The 27,194-nt window shown below is 30.0% G+C and overlaps 3 protein-coding genes across 3 annotated transcripts; 2 read left to right on the top strand and 1 right to left on the bottom strand.

Moving 5' to 3' along the window:
- Positions 1-6,076: 6,076 nt before the first annotated feature.
- Positions 6,077-7,298, bottom strand: LOC119682261. The gene is made up of 3 exons (XM_038095648.1): positions 6,576-7,298; positions 6,325-6,521; positions 6,077-6,208 (listed from the first exon to the last, which is right to left on the bottom strand). Exons 1-3 carry the CDS (start codon positions 7,259-7,261, stop codon positions 6,114-6,116), a joined length of 978 nt encoding a protein of 325 aa, XP_037951576.1. The 5' UTR covers positions 7,262-7,298; the 3' UTR covers positions 6,077-6,113.
- A 4,544-nt stretch (positions 7,299-11,842) lies between these two features.
- On the top strand, positions 11,843-15,225 carry LOC119685439. Its single transcript, XM_038099714.1, has 4 exons — positions 11,843-12,153; positions 13,934-14,543; positions 14,602-14,804; positions 15,126-15,225. The coding sequence occupies exons 1-4, from the start codon at positions 11,880-11,882 to the stop codon at positions 15,212-15,214; spliced, it is 1,176 nt and encodes a 391-aa protein (XP_037955642.1). The 5' UTR covers positions 11,843-11,879; the 3' UTR covers positions 15,215-15,225.
- Positions 15,226-23,300: 8,075 nt separating this feature from the next.
- LOC119686145 lies at positions 23,301-26,965 on the top strand. Its single transcript, XM_038100627.1, has 2 exons — positions 23,301-23,485; positions 25,889-26,965. The coding sequence occupies exon 2, from the start codon at positions 25,915-25,917 to the stop codon at positions 26,758-26,760; it is 846 nt and encodes a 281-aa protein (XP_037956555.1). The 5' UTR covers positions 23,301-23,485; positions 25,889-25,914; the 3' UTR covers positions 26,761-26,965.
- Positions 26,966-27,194: the final 229 nt, after the last annotated feature.

The raw sequence follows: 27,194 nt of genomic DNA, 5'->3' as shown, positions 1-27,194 counted from the left end.
CATGTAAACATTAACACATTTATATTAAAAATATTATTGATATATCCCTAATATATATGTGTGAATTTATATAAAAATGTATATAAAAAACGTCTTTCAACCCTATGAAATTATGTTCTCATAAAAGATTTTGATGGCATATTTATCACGTTATTATTATTTTTAGTGCAAATAATGGCTTAAAAGCGCTTATGTCACTTAGATAATTACATAGTAATTGAATAAAAAAAAATATTTGTTAACACTTTAATCACATATACGTATATATATATTCACATAATTACAAGTAATAATAAATGCAAGTAAAATAAAATTTTATTAATTACTGAAGGATTGATGCAATTGCAATCGGATTGCATTGACGTAATGAAGAGCAAAATTAATTTTTAAATAAATAATATGAAATTAAAGACTTCGTATGATGCGTTCCTAATTGCCAAGTATAATGCAGTTATATTTTTAACTTTATAAATTGCTAAGTGAATTAAGAAAATCCACAGCCTACAGACGTGTATTTTGAAAACATATTGAAAAAATAAAATTAAGAATATTAGCAATAATAAAGAATACAAGAAAAGAAAACCGGGTGACGCACAGACGTCATCGAAACAGTAAGATGACCATAAACAATCCCTACAAAATGAAATAACATACGATCAACTTCAATGGAATGCCCAAGATGCTTTTCTAAAATAAATAGCAGAGCATTTCTTAGTTGTGACATTTTTATATCCTATATTAACACCAATATGTGTAAGTAATATATGTATATATATATCTATTCCATAATCAATAGCAAGATGAGTAGGAGGTGCATAGAGTAATGCACTAAGGTATATTTTAAAGTGAACATATAATTATTCTAATAAGTTATAGGCTGTGTTCTAGAATGCTATTCTCATAAATTGCTATATTAGGTAGAGAGAGTAATATGCTATTTTGAGAGGATAAGGCAATCAAGTTTCTCAAGGAATAATTATACGGTATTATTACTGTTTTAATGGAAAAAAGTTAATGCTTATAAATAGATCTATTTGTATGATTAGTATATGTCACTATTGTGCAAGCATAGAAATAGAAAACTACAACTACAATGGACTAATATTTTTAAAAAAGAATAAAAACTTGGATTATTTTATAACTGTTTCCTATTATTTATATAATTAAATTATAATTTTGTTTGTGTGATCTGTCTATATTAACTGTATTATGTTTCATTTATAATTATTGCTATCCTTTATCTTTAAAGTCTAAATGAATGAATCATTTAGTTTTACTAAATCAAAGGGCAACAGCTACCGTTGTTTTCAATAAATTCAAGAAACAATTTTCTGAAAGAAACATAAAGATATAGAAAATGGGAAATAACGCTTCAAAAATTCATGCAGAAAAGACTCAAATAATCATATTATTCATTAATGGAGAAGTCATGATAAGAACGCACTAGAACATTAAGAAAGTACGTTCCGGTGATCAAAATCGGTAAAAAACAATGTGGAGTACATACATAGGTAGTGATGACACCAACAACAGGTCATATAATACATAATCAGACTGATAGAGAATATTGTTAATATTTTGCTTAATATACGAATAGTCTAACAAATTTTACGTTTTGTAACATAATTAAAATTATATATTTGTGGATTCTAAATTGATAAAACAATAAAACTATATTTTCATTATAATTATTTATGATGTTTAATTATAATTATTAATACAATTTTTTAATAATCGTGTTGCTTTATAAATTTATTGAAAAATTCTTGATGATACATATAAATGAATATCTTTAAAATTATTAAAACATTTTGAAAAGCACTTATGCACTACTTGAACCATAAAGAATATCTGTCGCCATAAGAATCAAGTACTAGTGTCTCACCAGTATATTTAGCAGTTTAAGACGGTAAAAGTTTATACAGCCTAGTGTAATAATATAACACGTACAAGTTTATCCTTAATGTGTGTTTGGATAAGATTATTATTAATAAGCACCTGAGTTAAAAAACATGATTTTTTGAGATATTATAACAAAGTACCAGAATGGCAATATTTAAGATCTTATATCAAGCACTTCAGAATTAACTATACAATGCTTTACACATAAATCACGGAAAAGCTGTTCATTTTTTTTATGTGAATTTGAGAAAGTCACATTTCAACTAAATAAAAATGTTATATATTTTTTATATTAAACATTTTAGTTTTACTTTGCATTTTATTAACTCCATTTGCAAATCTATAACAATTTTCATCAATTAATGTTTATGTTGTCAAAAATTGATATGTTAATAAAATCGAAACAAATTATTCCATTTGAAAATGATACAAAAATTCTAGATTTGCATGCGATTTGAAATTTGATTAATTTTCGGCTAATTCATCCAATAAAATCAGCATAAAAATTCCGAGTCCAAAATTCTAACCGATATGAAAATAGCACAAGTAAACAGGAATTAAATTATCGATGGATGGCTCCGCTGACGGACAGAAGCCGCTCCAACGAATAGATTTTCAAACGATCTAATAAAAGCATTAAATGTTCATTAAGTGTGAATTGTTGCTATTTAAGTTACTTTATAAATAAATTTGAAAAAAAATTGATAAAAACAAATGTGAAAAAAAAGAATTTAAAATAAACAAATTTTATTTTTGGTTTAGTAATTAAATTAATTAAAAAACAAAACAAAACTAATGCAGTAGAAAAACCGAAGCCAAACCAAACAAATTTGTAGTATTCAATTTGTACAAAACTTTTTTAATCATTTATATTTAATTAAAAAAAAATAAAAGAATAATATTTATTTTATACATAATTGAAATTTAAAATTAAAATGTATATAATTAGTGTTTTTTTGCGCTTTTCAAGGAAAAAATAAAATGGTTTTACCTAAAAAACGGCAAGTCGTAGTGTTTTATATTTTTTAAAATTAATTTTTGAACATAATTTTTAATTGTCCACATTTGGTTCATGTTATTTTTTTATTTTACACATTTTTATTTATTTATGTTATTTTGTATTTTATATCAATTCCATTTCAAATCATTTTCATTTAATTTTTTATTTACATTAATTTTTTTAATAAACACACCACAAACTTTAAAAGAATTTAAAAAATGTTTGGAGTAAAATTAAATATTTTTTTTTTACATATTTTCGTTAATAATTTTTTGTTTTCTGATTACATATATATTTTTGTTATATTAATAAACAAATATTTAATATTAATTGTTACTACATTTTATAACTTTTCCCGGTTCATCCGCTTTTTGCTTTTTGAATTCGCGGCAGTTGAACGTAAACTGAAGAACACAACATTTCCTAATACTGCCGGCAATGTTAGCAACAAATAACAAAATCAAATCAAAGCAACATGAAAATATTGCGAAGTATTTGCTTATCAGGGATATCAACATGTTGCAAGCATTTTCTGTAAGCATTTCTTTAACAGAATTATGTTAAGTGACATGTTAGCAAAAAGCAACAAGCTGTAAAAGCTCTTTTATTTGGATTACTTTCAGAATAGTAAGAAGTAAAATGTTTTATTTAAAATTAATAAATAAATTCATTTGCGTTACCGTTTTAATTTTTTAAAATATATTAAACAATTTAGTTATTGAAAAATATATATATTAATTTTTACCTGCCTTGGTTTCTCCAAATAGTTTATAAATAAATGTGATAATGATATATATGATCCCTTATTTTTGGGCTTGTAACGGGATTAACATTTGCAGGCACATAAATATAAATCTTTGTTTTGTTTTGATTTTGCAATAACATTACTTACATTACATGATTATCAGTTTAATTGTTTAATTTAATACAGCGGGAACATTTGGAATATCTGAAATGGGTAAAAGAAAGAAGATAAATGTATTTATAATAATTTCTTTTTAATTATAATAACTTTATACTTGTTTAAATTATTTCTGTCTAAAAAAGAAATTAAATGTGCGATACTTAAGAAATCGAGTTTTAAAATTGTAAACGCTCTAGATAGTGCATTTATTTGTTATTAGTTATTTTTATTTAAAAATTTCTAGCTTAAAAGTACAATATTTCGAAAACCAGTCTATATTGACATAAAACGTAAAAAGTTGCTATTAATACCCATTGGTATGAATTAGTTGCATAGTTAAAGCATGGTTATCATCCACGAAATTTGAAGTATGTGTATGGAAGCGTAAGACGTCAGCGCTTCCATCCAACATTGATTAATAGCATGGATCTAGATTCCATAACTTTTCCCGAGGAGTAGCTAACTTTACTTAAATTCTTTGTCAAATAGGTGTGACTTGGAAATTGGAATCGTTCCGTTTTATTATTTTCAAGAAAAAATTTTAAATTACCTTAGAAACTAACATGTAACGGGAATAAGATGATATCGAGATGATGTTTAAAAATCGGTTATAACAAAGAGCGGTTATAACACAATTGCTTCTCAACTTTTTTATATTTGACTGTAATGGGATTAAAACTCATGTAGATGATTTTTGTGAAAACTGCTGTTATATGAGAAGGAAGCGTATTTAAATACCCTTCATTAATTGAACATCATTACTAAACAACTACTGCATAATTAATTGATAGTCGGGAAAGCTTGTATAAATGGAAGCAGCGCTAAGTTAGGGTTTGTAAACCAAACCCATTGCGATATATGGTTTGTTACTGAACCAAGTTCAAAGCAAAGTTTTTCAAAGGTGTTGCAGTGAACTTTGTTTTTGAGTTAAGTATTTCTACTTTAAAAAATTTCTACTTTATTCCTCACTTAAGTAGAATCCAGGCTACGACACTGCATGAACTTCTCATCTTAAGCGGTCAAAGGAGACCGCTCATCTACATTGTTGCCGATCTACATGATATTTACCATATATTACAAACAAAAGATATTTAAATAATTTTACAGTTAATGAAAGCATAAGTTCGTAGGCCGCACATTTATTTATTTTTCTTTTAATGCTCAAGGAAATCGACTAGTTAATGTTGCTTTCATCACAAGAAAATCTTATCACCCATTTTTTTTTTATAAAAATCTTGTGGTTATGTAAATATAAATCCTCATCATTCTTCAATCGTATATGAGCTGATTTCTTCATTAACGGACATTCTACGGACAAAAATCTTATGGAATCAGTTGATCTGCAGCTATACAAACTGAGAACAGATGCTACATATACGACTCCTATGAAAACCGTCATGATAAAGAACCTGAATGAATTATACTTTGGGCGCCATATCATCATCATCATCCATGGCTATACAGTTAATGTTGGATCTAAAATTCTTTAACGACATTCCTCCATTTCTCCAGAATCTCGAAGATTCTGGCTGCTGCTCTTTCTTCTGGCATCCACGACGTGCCCTGTCCACTTCAAACGTTGCTTTTTATGTGTTTGATTATTGTATCACCTTCTATCAGTTGATCGAGTTCATCATAATATATTATGCGATATTCTACGTTTTTTTATACTGGTCTAAATACTTTTCTCATAATCTTTCTTTCAAATACCGCCAGTTTGTTTGCTTCGGCATCAATTAATCTCCAGTTTTATTACCATATATCACAATCTTATTTGATGGATTTCAAAAGGCTTAAAAACTGTAACAAATACTTTTTATGATAATCAGTATTTTTAAAAATTATTGGATCTCAACATTTTTATATAAAGTATGCGTTGATACAAAGATGGGGTACCGTAATATAACTTATTTCTGCATTGTTGGAGTGCAAGTACCGAATCTCTGAAAGGATTACTCACCTCAAAAACATGGTACTGCCAGTAGTTACAAGGAATAACTTTCAAAAATATTATACTTAGAAGTGTCTGACCTGCTCAATTTTCCCTATCTATTATATTCACAAATCAAAAGATTTCTAAAACTTGCAGCTTTTCATTTTTAGATGAGACAATTCTAGAAAATATATATGTATTCTTTTTGAAGAAAGCTTTTAAGCTCATTGAGAAAATAACTTTCAATAACTTTCTTTTGAAGAAACAGCTTTTAAGCTTATCGAGAAAATGAATATACTTTTCTTTTGTAAATAAAGCTTTTATTTTTAGTGAAAGTTTAAAAATATTTAATTCTATTAAAAGTTCAAAAAGCTTTACAAAACTTTGTAGGTGAAATAGAAACCAGCTTCTGTCTTCTTGTAAACTGCATCGCTGTTGAATACCATAATTAGAGGTCCTGGGTTTGTGCCTAGAATAAAAAATAAATTATTTAAAATTAATCACTTACAAACTTTTAGTTGTATTTTTAGTGACAATTAAAAGAAATTTCATTGTGACATGAAATTTCGCCATCTTTTAACTTACTTCGTACTATTGCACCATCCAAACTTTCACCGCAGAAGTAAGTGGCGAAGATGTCGCTATTTTCGATTTGTGCTTGTGGAACTAGCAAATAGTCTTGGCTCTTGGTGCTGGAACGAACTTGAGGATAGCAATAATTGTCCAACGACATTAATTTGGATTCATTTTCAGAACCAAGTTGGAAGTGATAAGTTCTTAATCTGAAAGAATGTTTCATTAAAAAATGTTACGATATTGAGTCATTTCATACTTACTGTAAAGAGGTAGTTTCAGTATCGCGACGGAAGCAAATAGCATAGTTCATATTGCCTGGGTATATACCTGTAGCTTTGTTATAGTTGAAAGAAGTGATTACTCCCGATTTGGATGGGAAGTATTGCAAGCAACCTGGTGGGGCTACAAGGAAACCATCCTTAATTGTGGCACGTGCTTCTGGTGTAAATTCTAAATCAGATCGCATATCAAAATCTAAATCGCGTACTGAAGCACCAGTTGGGCATTCCAATTGTGTGACTGAAATGTCCCATGAGGGTGTTGGTAAACCAGTGTAACCAACACGTGAAGCCAATATAATTTGCAAATCTACTACTGTCACGCCAGCAGTACGATTGAATGGCACATAGATGTGATTATTGGTTTCAGTACCACATAATCTCAAGTCACCTACTTGGAAGTAATCATTAACACATTCCACATAGGCAAGATCATTTTCATCGGATGGTACTGAAGGTTGTCCCAGTGTCCAAGCGAAATCAATACGTAATTGACACACATAGCTGCTAGTGGCTTTGATATGGTAAACACACTCGCGTGGTGGATTTGTTGGTGTCAACAATTGAGTATCCTTCGAAGAGCTGGTGCCACCACAAGTTGGTTTTGCTACTGCTGCGAATGCGCCTGACGCGACACTCAACACTGCCAAAATTGTAAATAGTTTCATCTTTATGTTCTGAAGACCCAAAGTCAACTGCTCGTCTTCTAGCTGGCGCAATCCTTTTATTGTGGGAGAAGGCCTACTGCGCCGGTGAATGTTCGCTCACTCGCTTATCGTGACATCGTTCGACATTGCACAATTAGAAGCAAATAATGTTGTAGATAAGTGAACTTTGTTGTTGTTGTCGTGCTTTTTGGTTATTAAAATAGTTTTGACATTTTTTTTGATAAATTGCAAAACAAATAAACCTATTTCGGTAATTTATTATTTTTATGTGAAGAACATTTAAGTGAATGAACTTAGAGGGTGTTTAATTTGTTTTTGATTGTGGAGTTCAATATAGAAATATTGTCAAGAGATAAGTACAACAGACATTTTCAAATGTCAGCATTCAAAATATTTGACCTTGACTCAGAAAAATTATAAAAGGATGCAATTGATCAATGTCACCATTTACAAACTATTAGGAAGCATAGTTTGTGAATTCGGTCATAAACCGAATAATTTAAAAATATTATAGTCCTTCGAAACTTTTAGAAAATATTTCTGAAGCAATAGTGCTAATAAAATGAATATATTTTAATTTTTAAACTGATCTGTAACGACTTACAACGACAAAGTATCTCAGATTGGAGATGAAAACTTGTATTGACTCGAATTTATGGCCAATATGCAAAACAAGAGGATACGAGAACTATATAAATTAAAGCATGTAATCAAGTTTCACGATATAAGATAATATAAATTCCTTTAATACTATATAATTTCTAAACTAAAGAGTAATATAAGATTAGTAACCGTAGTACAGACCTATAACCGTGGCCGTAGTTATCCACAACCGTATTCCTATTATTATTTCAATTTCAGATACTTTTGCAAATTAATATATTCAAAACCTTGTTGTCTAGGCAAACAATCGGATAAACAGTTCGTAAGGAGGATATGGCATCAAGACTTTCCACTGTCTTGAGGTCTGATTGGACCCATGCAAATTACTACTAACCAATAACATAATTGATCACTACTTAAACCAGCCAGTTTTGATGAGAAATCTTATTTATTTGGAAAACAGCCTATCAAATCTCCGAAATGATGATGGAGCCGCCTTAATATAAAAAACATATAAACATTAAATTATTGGATCATGAGCCATTCCTTCATGTTTTAACACTCAACGATCCTTTTTTCTACACCTCAAAAATAAACTGCGTGAATAACGATTTTAGATAGCGGAAGATACTGTTGGTGCATTCAAATCCATGCTTTGGATTAAAAACTGAAAAAAAACTGAAAAAATATCAAAACTGTTCAAACACATGCAAAAATGCATAGATCACATAAGAGAATAACTTGAGAAATAGTAAACCCGTTTTTAAAGACAAAATACTATATATTTATTATCATTATTATATTTTTATTACATTTTTATTATAATGTGACCCTCATATAGTGAGCTTCATATTACTAATTGGTATCATTTTTCTCTCCATTCATATTTTAAAGTTTGTGTATTTTTACACAATAAACTAGTCGTGTTTATAATTGACATTGTACCCAAAGCCAATGTTTATTTTATTTTCATATTGATAATTATATTATTCATTTGTTAGTAATATTCATTTTATTAATATTTATTGGAAGTAACAACTAAAGTGTTTCATAAAGTTATAATGTCATAAAGATAAGATTGGTCGTTTCGCCAATATTGCATTTGACAGTATTACCGAGGGCTAACAGCACCTTTAGTACCGCAACATGGCGAGAGACAATTAAAATTAATACAGTAGTTAGTTTGGTATTAAGTTATCAAATTTTTAATTTTGATTTATTCATTTTCGCAACTACACTTACAGGGTGTTTCGATTTAAAGATCTGCAGATTATTCCTGGGTTCAAGAAACAAAGATATCATATAGAAGGGAAGATATCATTTAATATTTAATATAGATGTTATAGACATTATATCATTTAAATTTGAAACAATCACAATTCTCTTACATTTTTTTGTACAAAAACATCTTAGGAAGCAAATTAAAAGATATTTAATGGACTAAATTGGTTAACTGATAAATTCGTTAATTGAAAATTAAGTACATGATTAAATTTCCGAACTCACATTTTATTAAAATAAAACACCCTGTAAAAAAAAATTGACAATTGGTTTCACCAATAATCACTTTGGCAGAATGTATATATACAGGGTTGCTGATGAAAATTGTAACAAAGTAAAACGCTCTATTTTATTATTTTTGTTAAATCTAATGAAGATATGCGAAATTAACTTTAATTTTCAAGTTAATCTCTAGCATGAATTATGGTTTTCAAACGGCCATTGAATCTATCGCACGCTTCCCGCAAGTGGCGTTATGGTATTGTGTCCCATTTTCGGCTTATCGGTTGCTTTAGACGATCAACATTAAGGTATTTTTTAGTGCCAAACTTACTTCTTTAAATATCCCAGACCTAGAAATCTAAATGGTTTATATCAGGTGAATACAGTGACCACTGTGTTGATAGAATAAAGCATGGAATATTGTTTTTCAGTCATTCTTGGTTGACGCAAACTTTTTGCGATGATGCTGAGTCCTGTTTGAATGTCTAACGTCTGCGATCGAAATCTTCATCTGCCTAGGGCTTCAAAGTTTCCTCTTAAATAATTTCTCGATAGATTTATGCATTTATTTTTACCCCACGGTCGATGAATACGAGCCGAGAGAGAACATCGGCCGTTATGGCCCACTATCACCATCGGTGGTGTCCGCTTTCTGGTCGCCATTAAATTTTTAGCTGACCTCTCTGACAAATAAACACGATCATTTTGTTTGTTTACGTACTCAATTGCGAATGATGACTCAGTAGAAAAACCAAATTAAGCAACTCACCACTTTCAGTCAAAAGAAATAACATTTTGGCTCCTTCGACTCCAACTTTTTTTGTTCAGCAATGAGAACATGCATTTTGTTGAACTTCAATGGCTTTAGTCTGAGGTCGTTTTTTAAAATGCGTTGCATTCTTTTTCGTGATACGTTCAGATTCTTTGCCATATGATTGCAGCTACAGCGTGGGTTTCGCTCAATTCCCTTCTTCAATTTACGAATCATGTCTGGTGTTGTTACTGTTTTTTTTTTGGTCCCCTTCATGGGCGTCGGTCAACGCTATCAGTATTACGGTATCGAGTCAACATTTAAATGTTGGAGGGCTGGAATGATAGCCACTTGTGTTTTTCAATCCAAATATAAAACAATCACACTATCACATTTTAACTTCTCTCCACGACACAACAATCAAAATGCCTTTTTACGATTGTAAACAAGACAATTAACTGTCAATGAATTCCTTTTGACCTTTTTGTCATTACTGGTTTTAAAGCTAGATCGGTGGGAAGTTTGCTGCAACTTTTGTCAGCCACCCTGTATATTGCACACCTATATTCGTATCTGTATATAATTGATTTGTGTTGTTGGTTATTAATGAAAAGAAGAAGATTTGATATTTATGTTGCTTAGAGAAAAATATTCACAATAACTATAATAAAAGATTAAAAGGTTGAAAAGAAGAAGGAGAAAGGAAGAATAAGAAAGAAGAAAAGTAAGAACAATAAAAAAGAAAAGAGAGAACATAAAAGAAGAAAACTTAATGGACCTAATTGAAAACTTAATATATATAAAACAACATAGCAACGAAGTTGTTAACTTTTTTGTCGAAAAGGCTGTCACTTTAAATCACCTCAACGGACGATGTTTGTATGGTAACCCTTATTTACTTCCAAAATTCTTATCAGTTAATATTAAAATTTTAAAATAATTTTGTGCATCTCTTATCAGTTATATTTCGGAATGATATTTTCCATATGCGGAGCAATTAATTTATGTAAAAAGAATAAGAGACGATGTGCCGATAAATTTCGTTTTGATATCAAAATTTTTGTTCTGTAATTTTTATTTGGTAAGCAAAGAGATGGGAAAATACTGAAACAAACCTACTATTTGATTAATCATTGTGTCAATATTAGCAGTTCACTGAACATTCAGAATTTTTTCTTTTTTTAATAATAATTATTCCAGCACATATTTCTTAACAAAAAAAATTGAAGAGTTAAGTTTAAGAATAAGAAGCAAGCATATAGATTTACTCATTACTTTGTGAATGAATGAATATTCAGAAAAATTTTAAAATTGTAGTTTTAATTTTTTTATTTTTTAAATTTATTTTCTCAACCATTTAACTACTTCATCCCCATATTCTAGATTCAACAAATTCCACTAAACATTTTGAATACACCTTCGAGTTCACGTGTGACGATACTTTAATCAATTCTACCAATATCATTGATTTGTGTGCTCTGCTTAGGCATTGAGCATTGAAATCATAGAAGAAAGATACGAAACGTCTTTCTACAGTTATTTCCATTTAAAATGTTTACAAATATTTGCTCATACCACGAATCGAACATGAAAAGCACATCAGTAAAGTTGCCTAAACTGAGAGCTCGTCATGGTACGTGTAGCATTTGGTCTATTGAAGGTTCATATAAAAGCAAAAATTCAAGATTGATTGGTTTCATTTGATTTCGGGTACCCGTAACGCATTCGTTAAAGAGTTTATCGGTTGGCAATAAGACAGTCATGAGTTTAATCATATTCTGTGTTCTATTATTGGCTGTGGATTTAAGTCATGGTCAATTGTCAATTTTTACCACAAATACTTATAATCATACTGAAGCTCCAGAACCGCAAATATCTGTGGGCTCAACAGCGCGTCAAGCCCGTAAAAGAACATTGTCGGATAGCTGTTTAACCGATGAAGACACGCAAGGCACTTGCATGACACGTTTTAATTGCATGCTACAAGGCGGGTCTGTGAAAGGATATTGTGGTACCTATGGAGTTTGTTGTGAAAGTGAGTGAGAATATAAGAAAAAATATATTTAAAAAAAATGAATAATATGAACAAGTGTAAATAACTTAAAAACTAAGTCGCGAAAATTTGTTTTCAAAGCAAATTGTTAATATTTTAAAACTTGGAAACAAAGGAAATAAATACTTCAATTTATAGTTTTTTTTACGATATAAATTTTTTATTTAATTTACTATGATAAGCATAATGACAATGTCACAAACAGAGTGTCACAATTAAGTTAACAACGAGTCACTAGAGATACTTGTGACGCGGAGTCCAGGAACAACAAATTTTTGCAGGAGAGCCTATATATTTCAGAGACATTTTTGTGTGTTTGTATAGCTTGTGCTTAACCATGAAAATTTCTTTACAGTGGATTTCTATAGAATAAATTGGTAAAATTTTGTTTTTATAATTTTTTGTTTTGAATCTGTTCTTCAGATACTTATCTGAAGAGCATCAGAAGTTTTTCGTCAGTAAAATTAATGCGACTTTAAAATCCAATATATTAAATAATCAGGCTACAGCGGCTGATTTACCGATTTTTATAATTGCTAGAGCAGTTATAGTCTGAGAAGTCTTAATTTAAGAAAGATATGATATAATTTTTATTCTTGTTTAATAAAATTGCAACAAATTCAGAATTTTTATTCAACTGATCACTCACGATCACTCACATTATAACACAATATCAGCCAAAGAATTTGTTTATTTTAAGTAGATATTTACGACTTCATATCAGAGAGGGCTTATGTGACTGTTTATGGTAAAGAGTATACTTGCTTACGAAATATTAAGAAAATATTGATTGGTTAAATGTATTCAAAATTTTAATCAGTATTTCACACTTTCACTACTCAAGTTTATTTTTAATAAAAACATAACTTAAGTACTTTTAATCCAATACACTAATGTTTGACTATTTCTTGCTTATTATTGTCATTATGAAAAGTAAAATAATAATTTTGCTTTTTAAATGAAGGAGAAAGTCTTTCTTTAGCATTTTTTTGGAATAAATAGTAATTAATGATTGCCTTAAAGTGTCAAAGTAAATACTAAATATGTACTTACGCATTTTGAGGTCGTTGCAGACCATAGTTTTAAAAAACCAAAATTATTTAGTGGAAAATAATTACTGCTGTATTTCTTTCGAGAAAAATCACAGCAAGTGAATTTGTAAAAGAACTTACACAGCAAATTAACAATAGTTCCAGTTTGAATATACAAATCAAGTACGATTTTGGGTCAGTTGGCTAATGAACACTGACTCTGAGCTTAAAATTTGTCAGGGTACGAGTTCAATCCCTGGTACACTTCCAGTCTCAAAAACTTGTTTTCGAATAAATAAATATAAGAAATAATTCCAAAACCACTGATGATAGGTATTTGGCAATATTCGAAACAGCTGTATGATCGGCCAAAAATTTAATTATTAATAATAAAAAATGTTTGTTGTTGCAATTTTACTACTGTTAAGAATTTAGTTTTTTTCGTCAAAACGAACGTTAAAAATCAATATAATATAGAAAAAGAAATTATTTAAGAATAACATGAAATACTAAAATTGTTCATCAATGACTAATGTTATGTAAAAGGATAACAATGATTCCTTCTTGTCTATTCCTTCGAGAAAATGTTTAACAATGAGAATGCATGTTCATTTTTTTATTAAATTTAAATTTTGAAAAACTCTTCTTAATTGTTTACTAAACTTAATTGTTTCCTTTTCAAAACTTGCAAACATATATTCACAATATATCACCCAATTTTCTTCTTAAAGCCAACCTGCAATGTGGTGCCACATCTAAGCTCAAACGCATCATCATTCGCAATCCAGTCACGTTAGAACGAACCTGCAATTATCGCATTGAAGCCTACAGTTCGAGTGTGTGTCAGTTACTGATTGAATTTGAAAGATTCGAACTAAAACAACCAACACTGGACGTCGGTCAGCAAAAATTGGACTGTACAGATTATTTTACTGTGGATAAATTTACTTTATGCGGCGATAATACACAACAACATCTTTACATACCTTTCCGTATGGGTGGAAATGAGGTTGTGCAATTGACATTCGAACTACCAGATCGTTGGCGGGATACTAAGTGGCGTTTGATCGTTACACAATTGGAGTGCCCAGTGGCCAAAAAGCGTTCCAGCTCAATTTTATCTTTTGGCAATCAAAACAATTTACAGGATTTGCGCACTATATTCAGTACACATCATAGTGATTGGGATTTATTGGCACCAATTGGTTGTGATCAGTTTTATAGAGATAGCAGAGGTACCATAAAGAGTTTTAATTATCAAACAAGTGGGAATACTTATTATATGGCAGAAACAAATTATGCAATTTGCATCAAACCTGTGATGGGTTCCACTATGATTGAGTAAGTATTATTAAATATTTTTATTATCTTTTACTTATATTTCGCTTATCCATTTCAGATACACTACTAGAGATTTCTCAATGTCTAGTCGTAATCCAATCAATTTAGGTTTTGATGAAAATTGTCATAGTACAGTATTTTCTGATAAGGTGAGAAAGGATTACTTAATGATACCACAATCTCTGCTTGCAAGTAATATGAACATGCAGCCAACCTATTATTGTGGTAACCTCGATGGCAATACGCAAGTCACAATTCTAGGTAATATATTTGTTTATTTATATTTTTATTTAACAAATAATACATTTTATTACCATTTCTAATATTAATATTTAATAATATTAACTCATAGTGAGAACTTATTTTAATGCGATTATTTTTAAATTATATAAAAAAAATTTTCATAACATTAACTAATAAGTTATTATTAATTATATATTTCTTATATTCTTAATCATTATTTTAATAATATTTATACAATTATTATTCGGTACTGACTTATTTTTCATAAATAGATTGTTACTATTTTAGTGTGATGTTTTGCTTTTTAAATAATAGCTTTTTTTTCAATAAAATTTCTAGGTGGACTTCCATATGTCATGTACTTCTATAGTGATGAACTTACAGACACTACAGAGACAGGATTCAGTATTGATTACGCTGTAAAATAAGCTTTCACAAATATTTATAAGTCTATGCAAAATAAATTTAAATAAAGTTTATATCGATAATAAATTTTAATAAAAAATAACAGCCTTCGTATAGATTATGTGTTTACTTCGAAATATTAGAAATCCAAGAATTGTAAACTACACGTAGTTCATCATGGATAAATTCTTCTTCAATTAAGGTTTCAGTTAATATTGTACATAAATACTTTTATGCGAAAGCGATGAACTTTATTTGAGTCCAGTTTAATGTAAAATAGATCATATGGGAGAGTAAATCATTTTTGAGTACTTCAGTAGGGTGTTCTCTCTCTTCGAATAGGTATTTCAAATTATGATTAAACAAATATAATTTGAGCAAATGAGTTAAACATTTTTTTAACCGATATATAATTTTATACAATTAATGACAAGAAGTAATTTTGACAATCACCAATGACACAATGACGTGTTATATATTCAACTTCTATGAATTGGTTTATAACTTGAATACTATGCCTTCAAAATATCGATTGATTTAATTTAAATATCGGTTGATTTATAAATGTTCCGCATAGACCAATAACTATTTTTAAAAAATACTCTACCTGCAGTAAATTAGCCTATCTTGAGTGTAACGCACTGTTTTATTTATTGATCTGGAGATAACACATTCCTCGAACACATCAAATTTAAATGAGCATGACTAAGACTATAACATATTATCTACCAAGATAGTGGAGAACTTATGCAGTCAGCAGTTACTGGTCGACTAGTACATTATATCGAATATACTAAAACCGCACCTTTGAGGTACAACAAGAATAGAAAAATAGACAGCAAAAAGAATAGATTATATAACAAATAATAGGTGAGATCCAATAATAATATGGGGGCAGCAGGGCGAAATAAAAGTATATGGAGAAAACTCTTTCAGATGGCCTCACCCCAACTGTGTTGTTTTAACCACTAATATATAATGGTTAAAATTACTATTAAAATCACTATATTACATACTAATGGTTTTTAATGGTGATTATTGGTGTATCATTTGTTTGTCATATGAAAGTTAAAATGATGGAGACTCTCACACGATTAAGTTTTAAGCTGGGTATTTATGATTATAAGAAGTATTTATGTTATTTATATTCAAATTATTTGATTAGGCTATAGAATGTTGCCTATGACAATTTATTACAGATCCACTAAGAAAACACCATTTATAGCACTGGTGCTTGGTTGATTGAATACAGCGACTGGATATCATTCCTGAGGGAAAACATGATTAGTCATCGTTATTTATGTGACAGGCACGAGTTCTAAGCCTGGCACTTGCAGTCCAACAAATTATATTCGAACTATAAACTAATTTCATAAAAATTGAAATATTTTCTAAGATCACTGATAATGAGTACTTGTCAATACTCGAAACAGCGTTGTGTGGTCAGACAAATTAAATAAATTAATTAAAAACTTTTTGTTGTTGTTTCATCTTTATTGTTCGAACCCTTCTAAATAGTTTCTTTTCGTCATAAGACGCGTTATAATACAAAAAAGTTAACATTTAAAATAAGGCCTATTGGCTTACGGTGTCACAGTGGCATACCTTGTGTAAACTGGCAATACCAAGTATACCCTTGGGATTGCCAGTTTATCCTAACCTAACTTTTGTAGTTATGCGATAAATCATTTACTTTCAATTAATAAGCACCGTAATTTTTATATAAATAAGCAATTGATTAAAATTATCTGAAAATCATAAATAGAACTATGTCATTGAACGACTTCTAGTGGAACTATAAAGTAATACGACTTTCTCACTTAACAAAACCAAACTAAAATACAACGATTGGATCTGCTTTAATCTGCTTAAAATGTATCCTCTGTATCCTTTGGCTTTGTGGCAAAAATAACAAAACCTCAAGGAAGTACTTGAAATGAAAATAAAGTTCATTAAAAACGCAATTGTTGTTTTTTTTTCTTTTTCTTTTTGGGTGTTTTGAAGAAAAATAAAATATTAACAAAGCAAATAATTGAGCACATTTTCGTTGCACTGCACTCGGAGTTTGCATTTGTCAACAAAATAATAATAAAAAAAAAGAAACAAAAAAATTACTAAAAAAAAAATTAAAAAGGACAAATGAAAAAAATTAAAATTGAACTTTGCAGCAAAACGCTCATTTGCGAACTTTAATGACAGCCATAGTTCGCTTTATGCTCGCAGTTATTATTTTGCGCTGCATATCCTTTCGCCGAGTATCCTTTTGCTGTTTGACATTTTCGCTATTTTGTTTGACTTTAGTTTTTAACCCTCAATTAAGAGTTGCAATTCGTCGTCCTGCTAATACTCGTACTTTATCCTTTTCCTTTTTCATTTCGGTTTTATTTTTGTTATTATTGTTGTTGTTGTTTTTGTATTTCTTTTTCTGTTTAGTTTCTTTTCATTGTGGCATTTCGAAAGTTTTCACAGTTTCCACAGTTTTTGCAGTTTTTATGCTGCTTTTGTGGCAGCATTTGATGATTTTGATAATTTTTTCGCCATCATTTTAATGCTGAGGTAATATTATTTTTATTGAAGGGTCAAATTGAACGCATTTTCAGCTCATTCATTTGCTGCCGCACTCGGTACCGCTGCTGACGCCAGCTTCCAGTGTTGCCCGTATTGCCCGTGTTGCCAGTGTTGCCGTTGTATATTTGGTTGGTTGATAATGGAGTAGTGGTTGAGTTCATGAAATTAGAAAAACGCATTAACGCACTTGTGACCACTAACACGATTATCCTTTTAGTTGTAATTAAGTTGATTAAATCAAATATTTGGTCACTCCTCAGATACTGCCACCAAGCCAAATAAAATTGAATATAAGGAGATACATTTAATTGCAACGAGATTTTTGCTTTAATTCATTAAAAATAAAGCAGTTAAGCAGTTAAGTTATAACAATTATATTAATAAGATATATATTACGATTGTAAGGGGATGTGGCACTGCCATCGGGTCGATTGTGCCCACTTTTGGGCTTAGAGTAGGTCTTTAAGCCCCGTTGAGTCAATAAAAAGTAGTATTGAACCTACTTTACAGAGTTTTATTGCCACTTCCGTTAGAATATACATTCCTAGAAGCCTATTTCGTATGTGCTTTAGTACAGTACATTCTAACAGCACATGTGTGATCGACTCCTCATTCTATTCACAGAATCAACAGTTTACATCTGTAAGTATACCTAGTTTTGTAAGATGGTGTTTTAGTCTACAGTGCCCTGTTAGGATTCCTCTGATGATTCCAAATTTTTCTTTTAATAGGTTCATACAATTCATACAATTCTTATTGGTACCAATAAGTGATTTGGATTGTTTTAATCCTGGTATATTATATCAGTATATCCCAGTAATAAGATATATATAGTCATATACATTTATATTATGATTTACACAAAACAAGTTACACGTTCTGCTCAAAAAGTATCTGGATTTTGTTCTTTGTTAACTACTCTTTAAGTAATAGACCTTTTTTTGTTATATTGGAACACCCTTTCTTGACATATGATACAAATTTGAGCGCCATCTGTCAATTAGCTTGTTTACAGCACCTGTTATGCTTAAGTGCATTTAGCGATTTTTGCTATGGAAAATTTTTGTTGTACGCGAACCACTGTCATCGCTCACGCACCATATTCGTCCGATCTTGCGCCGTGTGACTTTTTCCTGTTCCCGAAACTCAAATTGCTCCTTCGTGGTAAGCGTTTTGAGTCGATTGAATCGGTAAAAGAGAATTCGCCGAAGATACTAAAAGCCATACCTGCACGTGCCTACGAAAAGTGTGTGGAAGATTGAGTTAAGCGTTGGCATATGTGTATCGCTTCAGAAGGAGCATATTTTGAAGGAGGATAAAATAAATTTGGAATAAAATCTAAATTTGTGTGTTTTATTTACAAAATCTGGGTATTTTTTGAGTTGGAGGTATTACACATATTGTTTAGCTCTTAAACTCTTTTAAGTTTTTAATAAAGTCAGTTGGTAAGACCACTCATTACCATACATATCATTTACGGCAAGACACCACAATTATCATTAATATTGTAAATCGTTTTTGGTTTTTTTTTTGTATTAATACATTATTATTCTACATTTGCCACAGCCGTTCATAATCAAGATATCAGTTATATTAAATCCAATTATGTTATAAAATTTAGTATACATACAAAATAAAGGTAGACGATATAAAAAAGATGTGTCATTTAAAGACATGATTAGAATAATCGGTCGAAATTTTTATACTAAAACTAAAGCGTCTAAACTTTTTCAAATGAAATATTAACAGTATTGGTAAAGTCTTAAAATATCTATCTACGATTTTTAAGGCCAACGATTATATTTTCATATTTGTCAAGGATTTAACTTACCTTGCCACCGCTGTAGAGTGTGACACAACAGAAATTTGCTGATCAAAATACGATACCAGTAGAGCCAGTAGAGATATTGAAACAAAATTTAAATTTAATTTGTTTTTCAGATGGTCTTTCTTTTAAATCTAATTTGAGCTTAATCAGCCTACTGGAACCCCTCTAAGTTCTGTATAAAAAATGGTTCATTTTCAGCTTTCTGAGTTTCCTCAAAATCTATGATAAGTAGAAAGTTGAGTTTTAGTGCCCAAAATACCTACAAAAATTTTATTTTAATATCAGAAAATATCAAATTTTGTTCGGTTAATTTTTGTTTTGCCACACTGTACGCCGCAAAAAACAACAACTTTGTCAGCATGGAGATCAGACAAAATATCACTATTGCCAATAGCTGCTATTACAGGCCATTGGCATGTAGAGCACTCTCTCTCGAGAGCTAGAACTTACGCTCTACAGGACCTTAGTCCTACCTATACTTCTGGAGTATGCGGAGTATATGTTTTGTATAGGACATTATCACAGAATGGTAAAGTAGCATTTGAAGTTTTCGAGAGAAAAGTTATAAATATTTTAGTAAGCAAGCGCAAGCTATTATACTTTAAGTATCGCAACTGTTTAGTGGTTTAACAAAAACGTTACTTGCAGTGCAACCAATACACAAAATGAACTATTCAAACAATCTATTCAAAACAATCTATTATTTTTGTAAAGATTCATGTCCGAAAAAGCACTGATAATTAATGATTCGAATATATAAATATATAAATTCACTTAATTTGACATTAAAGTCTTTTTTCTATAATAATTACTTTTATTATTATAAGAAGAGGAAATAGTAATACCACTTTAAAATTTGTTGTATCGTAAAATAAATGATATTGTCAGTCCAATTTTCTCTATACAGTTGTAATATTTAATGAACTTTTTTAATAAATAGGAATTTATCATCATATATTATATTATGTGATCTCATAACTATTTTCTCCTTTTAAGCGCACAGTAGGTCATCTTTGCGTTACTGGAGCTTATATCTTTCTTTTCAGTAAATATGCAGATCCCATTACAGACAAAACTTTGTTTATTTAAGCTATAGTTCAGCCCAAAATATCCTACTAGAATTTTTAAGCGGTATTATATCGTTTTAGGGTATAGGCGATATGGAGTATAATAAACCTTATAATATTGGGACAGTATAGTAATCTGTGATTTTACTCTATTTTACTAACCAACACAAAATATTACACTTTCAAGAATCACAAAGTTGGTTTTGGAGCTACAACTAAAAATATTGCTTATTTCCGCATGTTTAACAATATATTACATATCGGACCATATGTTGAACCATAAAATGTTTCAAAATCTTTAAAATCCATACTTAAGTTTCTTGGACAATTATGGTTTAGAAGCGCAACAATCAGTTTAGATGTCACCTATTAAGATTTAAGCGCATTGATAACGTATGGCTATCAATCGGGATGTCTGTTCTTAAGTTCCGCGATATCACTTGTATTTCCGATTAAACCTTACGAGGATAAAATTATTATTAACCACTTTCTACTATCTTTTTAAGTATTCAGTCAATCCTAAAAAAATTATTACTTACACGTGTGTTCAATACCACTTTGACAGCATTACCTTTTAGAACTTCTAACTTCTTCATACTTTTTCAAAATATTTTAACGTCAAAAATTTTCCCACGTTTTCAATTTGTTAAGCATATAATTTTTTATATTTGCTATGAAATTATTTTGAAAAAAGTTAAGTAAATACAATTTCAAAATGAATCATTTAAATATTTTGTCTCATTGTTTTCAATTAGTCATTGGAGTTAATAATTTGCTGTATTTACGGTTCGGATTGGGCAAGCAGCCATGACGTTACACAAATAGAACTGCAAAGGCGCTAATTGAAGTACTTTGCGATTATGGGCGTAACTAAGTGCCCAAATAAAACTGCTTGAGTTATAACAATTTCTCAATTATCGGTTTAAGTTATGATAATTTCATTCTTTCCATATTAACTCGAACAAAGGTAAAATCTTCCTATTAAGCGCAGTCTCTGGTATATCTCATAGACGTGCTTTCCAATCTAACTCAAAATTTACGACTAAAAATAAATATGTCTAAGCAATGATTTTGTCAAATATTTATTTAAAGAATTTGTTTAACTTTCTTTGAACGCCTCCAAGATTAAGTGATCACCATTTGTTTGTTCTCACAATAAAACAAAAAAAAAAAAAGTTGGTAAACATGACCAAGAATTGTTGAACCTTAAATATTTCATATGTAAGTTCATGTGATTTGATGATGAGTACAAGAAGTACAAGTCTTTTTATATACACTAGTATTTTCATTACATTTAATATATTTTTGGATGTTTTCATGTTTAGCGCTGGGTTCATTACTTAATTATTTAAGAATTTACGAGATTGAAGATTGAGTAAGTGCTAAATTGTGCCACTTGACATGAGCTGCTTTGACCCACATTTCCTCTATTGACACAATTGCTGCTGAAGAAGTTTGCTGGCACACGGAAAAGGAGTTGTGTCGAGAGTGACACGAATATGTTGATTTTAGCACATCAAATGTGGTAAATCGACGCTAATGGGTCTCTGATTGCTTACCTACTTAGGTAAAAAGTGCTAAAAGTGCTGCCTTTGCTGGTGTAGTATATCACATCTTTAATGTCAATTAGTACGAGATTGTTTTTTTCAAAGGACGTTAGACTGACACCAATGCAACGATACTACAAAAGATATGCAAAAACCATTTTCATAATTATTGCTATTAAAATAGTATTATTGTCACTAATCTGATTCTGATTTATAATAACCTAGATGACTTTTAATAGCGAAACCATGACTGTTGAGCGAATCATATGGTTTTAAGTCCACCTGTCAACCTATACTATTTTTCCTCAATTTATTACGGAATATAGTGCATTAAGGTGGAACTGTGGCTGCTTTTTAGTTTATTGTTTTATTTTTTCATATGATTATGTTTTTTAAGTACAGTTCATAGACACTTTAGTTGTTTATTCTAAAAAAGAGGGAAATTGGGCTTTGAAAGATCTCTTGATTAAATACCAAATCGGTAATCATGAGTGGGCGAACTGTCGGACGAGTTTGACTAAAACTCTTGATTGCTTTACACATCGTTAAACAAAAAAAAGTTAATTGTAGAACTTGAATTTGTAGAATTACTTAAAGTCCATCAAGGGGCACAATAGGTCTGTAGGTCACAGTGCAAACATTATAATTATAATAATATACAATGCAACAAACAGTTTTGAGTCTATTGTTGTAATAAATGAAATAATATTAATAAATTAGGTTGGATTAATCAGGCTAGTCGTTAACTACGCATAATGTTATTTATTCTTAGCGATATCAGATACAATTAAACCTTGAGTGATAGGTTTGTTTGCGACTTCCAGGAACGCTAAAAGATCCCTTTCAGTAACAGAGTCGCCAAACATTATTTAAAGATTTCTGAAGTCGTATTTACAGTTCATAGCTTAGTGGAACTGAAACCTATAGAATGTCGTTGTTCTAGTGCACAGGTACCATGTCATTAAAGCTGAGAACGCATTTTCTTTCAGTTTAGTTATTAATTCATAGCAATCATTGAGTAAGTAATAAGATCTAGTTGGCCAGAATAAACATTTCACGAAATAATAAAAAGTATTAAATAATATATTCTTGCTTCTGTTTAATGTAATCTCAAATTTTATTCTACTGAAGTAACTAAACTAAACATTACTAGAATTTCAAAATTTAAAAAGTTTATTATATTTTGTTGTCATTATTAATTGGTTTTCTCTGGAACTAAACACGTTTTACAAATTTGCAGTGGGTGTTAGTCACTTTGAAGTGGGTATCGTATTTATGCCTTAGGTAAGTATTTCTATGTGGTATAACTTAAAAAAATTTGCACTATAATTACTCATACCTTGGTAACTATCGACTTTCCATAGAAATCTCAATGAATTCAAAATTATGAATTGATTCTTCATATATATTAATTCTATATAACTTGCTTTTTAAGTAAAATTTTGTGGTTGATTAAAATGGTAAGTCTTCATCTGGTTTCACTTAAACTGTTTATGCACAGGACAATGACTAAACAAGTGTGATACATTTTCTTCATTATTTTCATAGTAAGGACAAGAGTAGTTAAATTATATATATGAAATAAATTGCATATGATGAGTTATCAAATCACAAACCGCTTTCCGTTAGAATGACATTTGTTACCCTTACCTTGCTAACGTTAATCCTTACAGATTAACCCAACCAAAGTCTTCGGAATGACCGCTAATTAGCTGTCTACGGGGTAATAATTCTTTATTCATTTCCTTGTTATTTTTTCTAAAAGATATTACGATCATAAAAAAGCCTTCATATTTATATATGTCCATTCATTTTCTCAGAGAAACAACCACTACCCAAATACTTATTACCTGTCCTAGAGCCGTTAGTATAATTGATAACACCAATGATTTCAGAAGACTATGTTCTTATTAGTTTTAATCTTCCAGTTTTGGAAGTATTCCACCATAAAGTCTATATTTCCCTGTAAAGTGTTACTTACATTTATGGCATCCCGATCCGAGTAGATCAAGCACGTGTCGTATGCGTAAAGCGCCATTGACGTGGGACTTAAAGTGGGGATGTCTGCCCACTTTTTTTTAATTTTAAAATTTTTTGTTTTTGTTACTTTCTAACTAATATAACTTTTATAACGGTTTAATAACGTCATCTTATTAAAATTTATGTACTCAAAAATTTATTCAGATTAACTCCAAAAACATCACTGATTTCACTATAAATGTGAGTATGTTTTTTTTATTAAATATTTAATTTATTTTCATAAAATATTTAATTAAATTTATTATTTACTACTACTTATACAAACTCATATTATTATATATGAAAGTAATCCCATTTTAAAATATTTAAACTAGGAAAATATAACTGGGACAACTGACTGATCTGGGAGAAGGTTTCGGGCTAGATTTGCTCTTGGAGTTCGTTAGTTAAACATGGAGTGAAATTTTAAAAATAGCAACTAGGACGTCTAATTAGGTTGTGAAATATTTTAAACCTACAGAAAATAAATTTATGTATACGGTCAAAGTATTTACTTCGAATACAGAAAAGGTTATAATTAAGAAATTTAATCACGAAAATTAATTTCAAATTAAGTAAATATTTTTTTGACCTGTATAACTTCTATGGCTTAACGGCGGAAAACTTTGTCAAGTTTTTTTCAGTGGGAAATCCTTCTTCATTCTGCCAACTTTATACTATTAAGGGAGTTTTGCAGACACCGACATAAATAGTTATCCGAGCTATAGGATGGGAGCATCAAAACTTTTCCACCATATTTCGTCAATTTCTTTCACATCATCAAAGATGTATGTAGCCTGGCATTGTAATGATGAAACCGAAATCCATTTTTTGTTGATCAATTCTTGTCGTTTTTCTTGATTATTTCGTTCAAACAAGTGAGTTTTTAGCAATTGAGGACCGCATTCACCATTGTACCAGGCTGAAACGTCTTTTGACAGATAATTCCTTTCCAATCCCACCAAACAATCAACTTTCAATCAATCAACTTCAAATTAACTTTGTTTGTCGTCAATCCAGGCTCTATGGAGAGTCGCCGGATTATACTAAGACCGCTTGCATTCTGTATTATCGAATTTAATTCATTTGTTATCGTTCATGTTTTATCGTTTCGCTTCACTGATCATAATTTGTTTAATCAAATTTCTTCGTGTTAATTCATATGGTACCCAAACATTAAGCGTATTCGCATAGCCTGCTCTTTTTATATGGTATCAAACTATCAAGTGGTTGATGTTTAGTGCCTCTTCTAACTTCTGGCAGCTTGGGTGTCGTTCGTGTTCCATTTATTGAGTGACAGTCCGATCAAAGCTAGTTGCATTCCTATAGCTTTTTTTTTGAGCGACAATTTACATAAATTCTTTATAAAGAAAAGTAGCATGCAAATTTACCATTGAAGCATATCGCATAACGATTTGTCTGGCAAAATTAGATAAGTGTTGCCATATATAAGGATACCAAGACCATCTAGTGCCAACAAATATAGAAGAATAGAAATCTAAAGGTAGTATATAGGATAATCGAAGAACGTAGGAAATATGGATTTCATTATATATTATAAAGAATAATAAAATATTCATAAAAATCACAGTTAATCTAGTAGTCAAGTTATGACATATTTTATTTTATATAAAAACTTATTATTTATAAAAATTTTATCTCATTTAGTGTTAACTTTGAATTAAAAATCAACTATGCCTAGACGAAAAGAAAAAAAACGTGCAAAAAAAAATGTTCCGGTTCTAAAACCATATAAATCCGATACTGAAATCTATGAAGGAATGTTTATAAAGGCTTCGCCTTCCGGTCTGGCTGATATAATTAACGCACGTGTAATAACATGGGGACGCAATGAGGGTCAAACAATGTCTGAAGTGATAATTTTCATCATTGTTGCAGTTGTTTGGTATGGGTACCACTTTTTCCCGATCATTTCCATGAAGCATACTGAACAGCAGTTCTATACAATAGTGTACACTGCTTTTTATTTCCTTATGTTTAGCTTTGTTACATTAAAGCGACCAAGTTTCCCAGGCTATGGGACGTTTCCTTTGATGCTTAAAATGCTGACGTTTCTCATGCAACTCTGTTGGATTGGATTTACAGTTCATTTATCCACTACTTATACTTGGCATACAATCTTAGTCATATTGAATTATATCTGTAGATGGTTTGCCTATACGGTAGTGTTACTGTTATCTTTATTTAAGTGGGGTTCAAAGGATTTGGTCGTTTCGATCCAGAGAAGTAGCTTTCATGTTGCTAGCTATCTAATTTTAGCCATATTTTGCGTGACTCTAGTTTTACCGACTCGTAATATTTGGAAGTATGTGCGAAGGGAATTTAATTTGATGGTTTATGGTGTTACTAAAGAAAAAGTGTTCCTATCAGAGAGCGACATTACTTTGGAAGATAGAATGACTCGAGAGCTAAATGATGATGAGACTCCAACACATTTTCTTTTGGCAAAAGACAATGCACTCATGAAAAAGTTAAGGCGTGAAAATAGACGTGCAAATCGTGCTCGGGCCAATAGATAATCAAAGCAAAATTAAAGCATTGAAGATTTTAAGGATGTCTTAAGAAGTTATTTTACTTTTATTCAAAGCTACAATAGATAACATGAATTACGTTTGAATATTTGAGATGAGTCGAAAAGTTTAGCTAGATTGGATGATAATTATGCTGCCCTATTTGGAATTTGTGAAATACTATTTTGGTGAAAATTTTTATTTATTTGTTTAGAAAATAAAAAATTAGAAAAGTTTTGGAATAAATATATTTTAGTGTTTTAAAAAAGCTTTTTTAGTTTCATTGTCTCAATTAAGTGTTATGGTAAGTTAAAGATGACTAAATACTATATGTCTTTTGGATACTATAGGATAATTTATATAAAACAAGAAAAAATTTTTTAAATAAAGTAGTTATTAGTTCATTTTCATAATTTTTTACAGTTAATTAAAGACAGAAGTGA

Source organism: Teleopsis dalmanni, chromosome 2, assembly GCF_002237135.1.
Source record: "Teleopsis dalmanni isolate 2A chromosome 2, ASM223713v2, whole genome shotgun sequence".
In the NCBI taxonomy this organism is placed as follows: Eukaryota; Metazoa; Arthropoda; class Insecta; order Diptera; family Diopsidae; genus Teleopsis; species Teleopsis dalmanni.
The sequence above is the reverse complement of the archived record's forward strand: the minus strand, read 5'-3'. Positions and strand labels throughout refer to the sequence as shown.

Bases quoted from the DNA above. Each gene is read 5' to 3' on its own strand.
- LOC119685439 (XM_038099714.1), top strand. From the start codon at position 11,880: ATGAGTTTAATCATATTCTGTGTTCTATTATTGGCTGTGGATTTAAGT. The intron at 12,154-13,933 runs GTGAGTGAGAAT...TTCTTCTTAAAG, and splicing joins CTATGGAGTTTGTTGTGAAA to CCAACCTGCAATGTGGTGCC. The intron at 14,544-14,601 runs GTAAGTATTATT...TATCCATTTCAG, and splicing joins ATGGGTTCCACTATGATTGA to ATACACTACTAGAGATTTCT.
- LOC119686145 (XM_038100627.1), top strand. From the start codon at position 25,915: ATGCCTAGACGAAAAGAAAAAAAACGTGCAAAAAAAAATGTTCCGGTT.
- LOC119682261 (XM_038095648.1), bottom strand. From the start codon at position 7,261: ATGAAACTATTTACAATTTTGGCAGTGTTGAGTGTCGCGTCAGGCGCA. The intron at 6,522-6,575 runs GTAAGTATGAAA...ACATTCTTTCAG, and splicing joins ACTGAAACTACCTCTTTACA to ATTAAGAACTTATCACTTCC. The intron at 6,209-6,324 runs GTAAGTTAAAAG...TTTTTATTCTAG, and splicing joins GGATGGTGCAATAGTACGAA to GCACAAACCCAGGACCTCTA.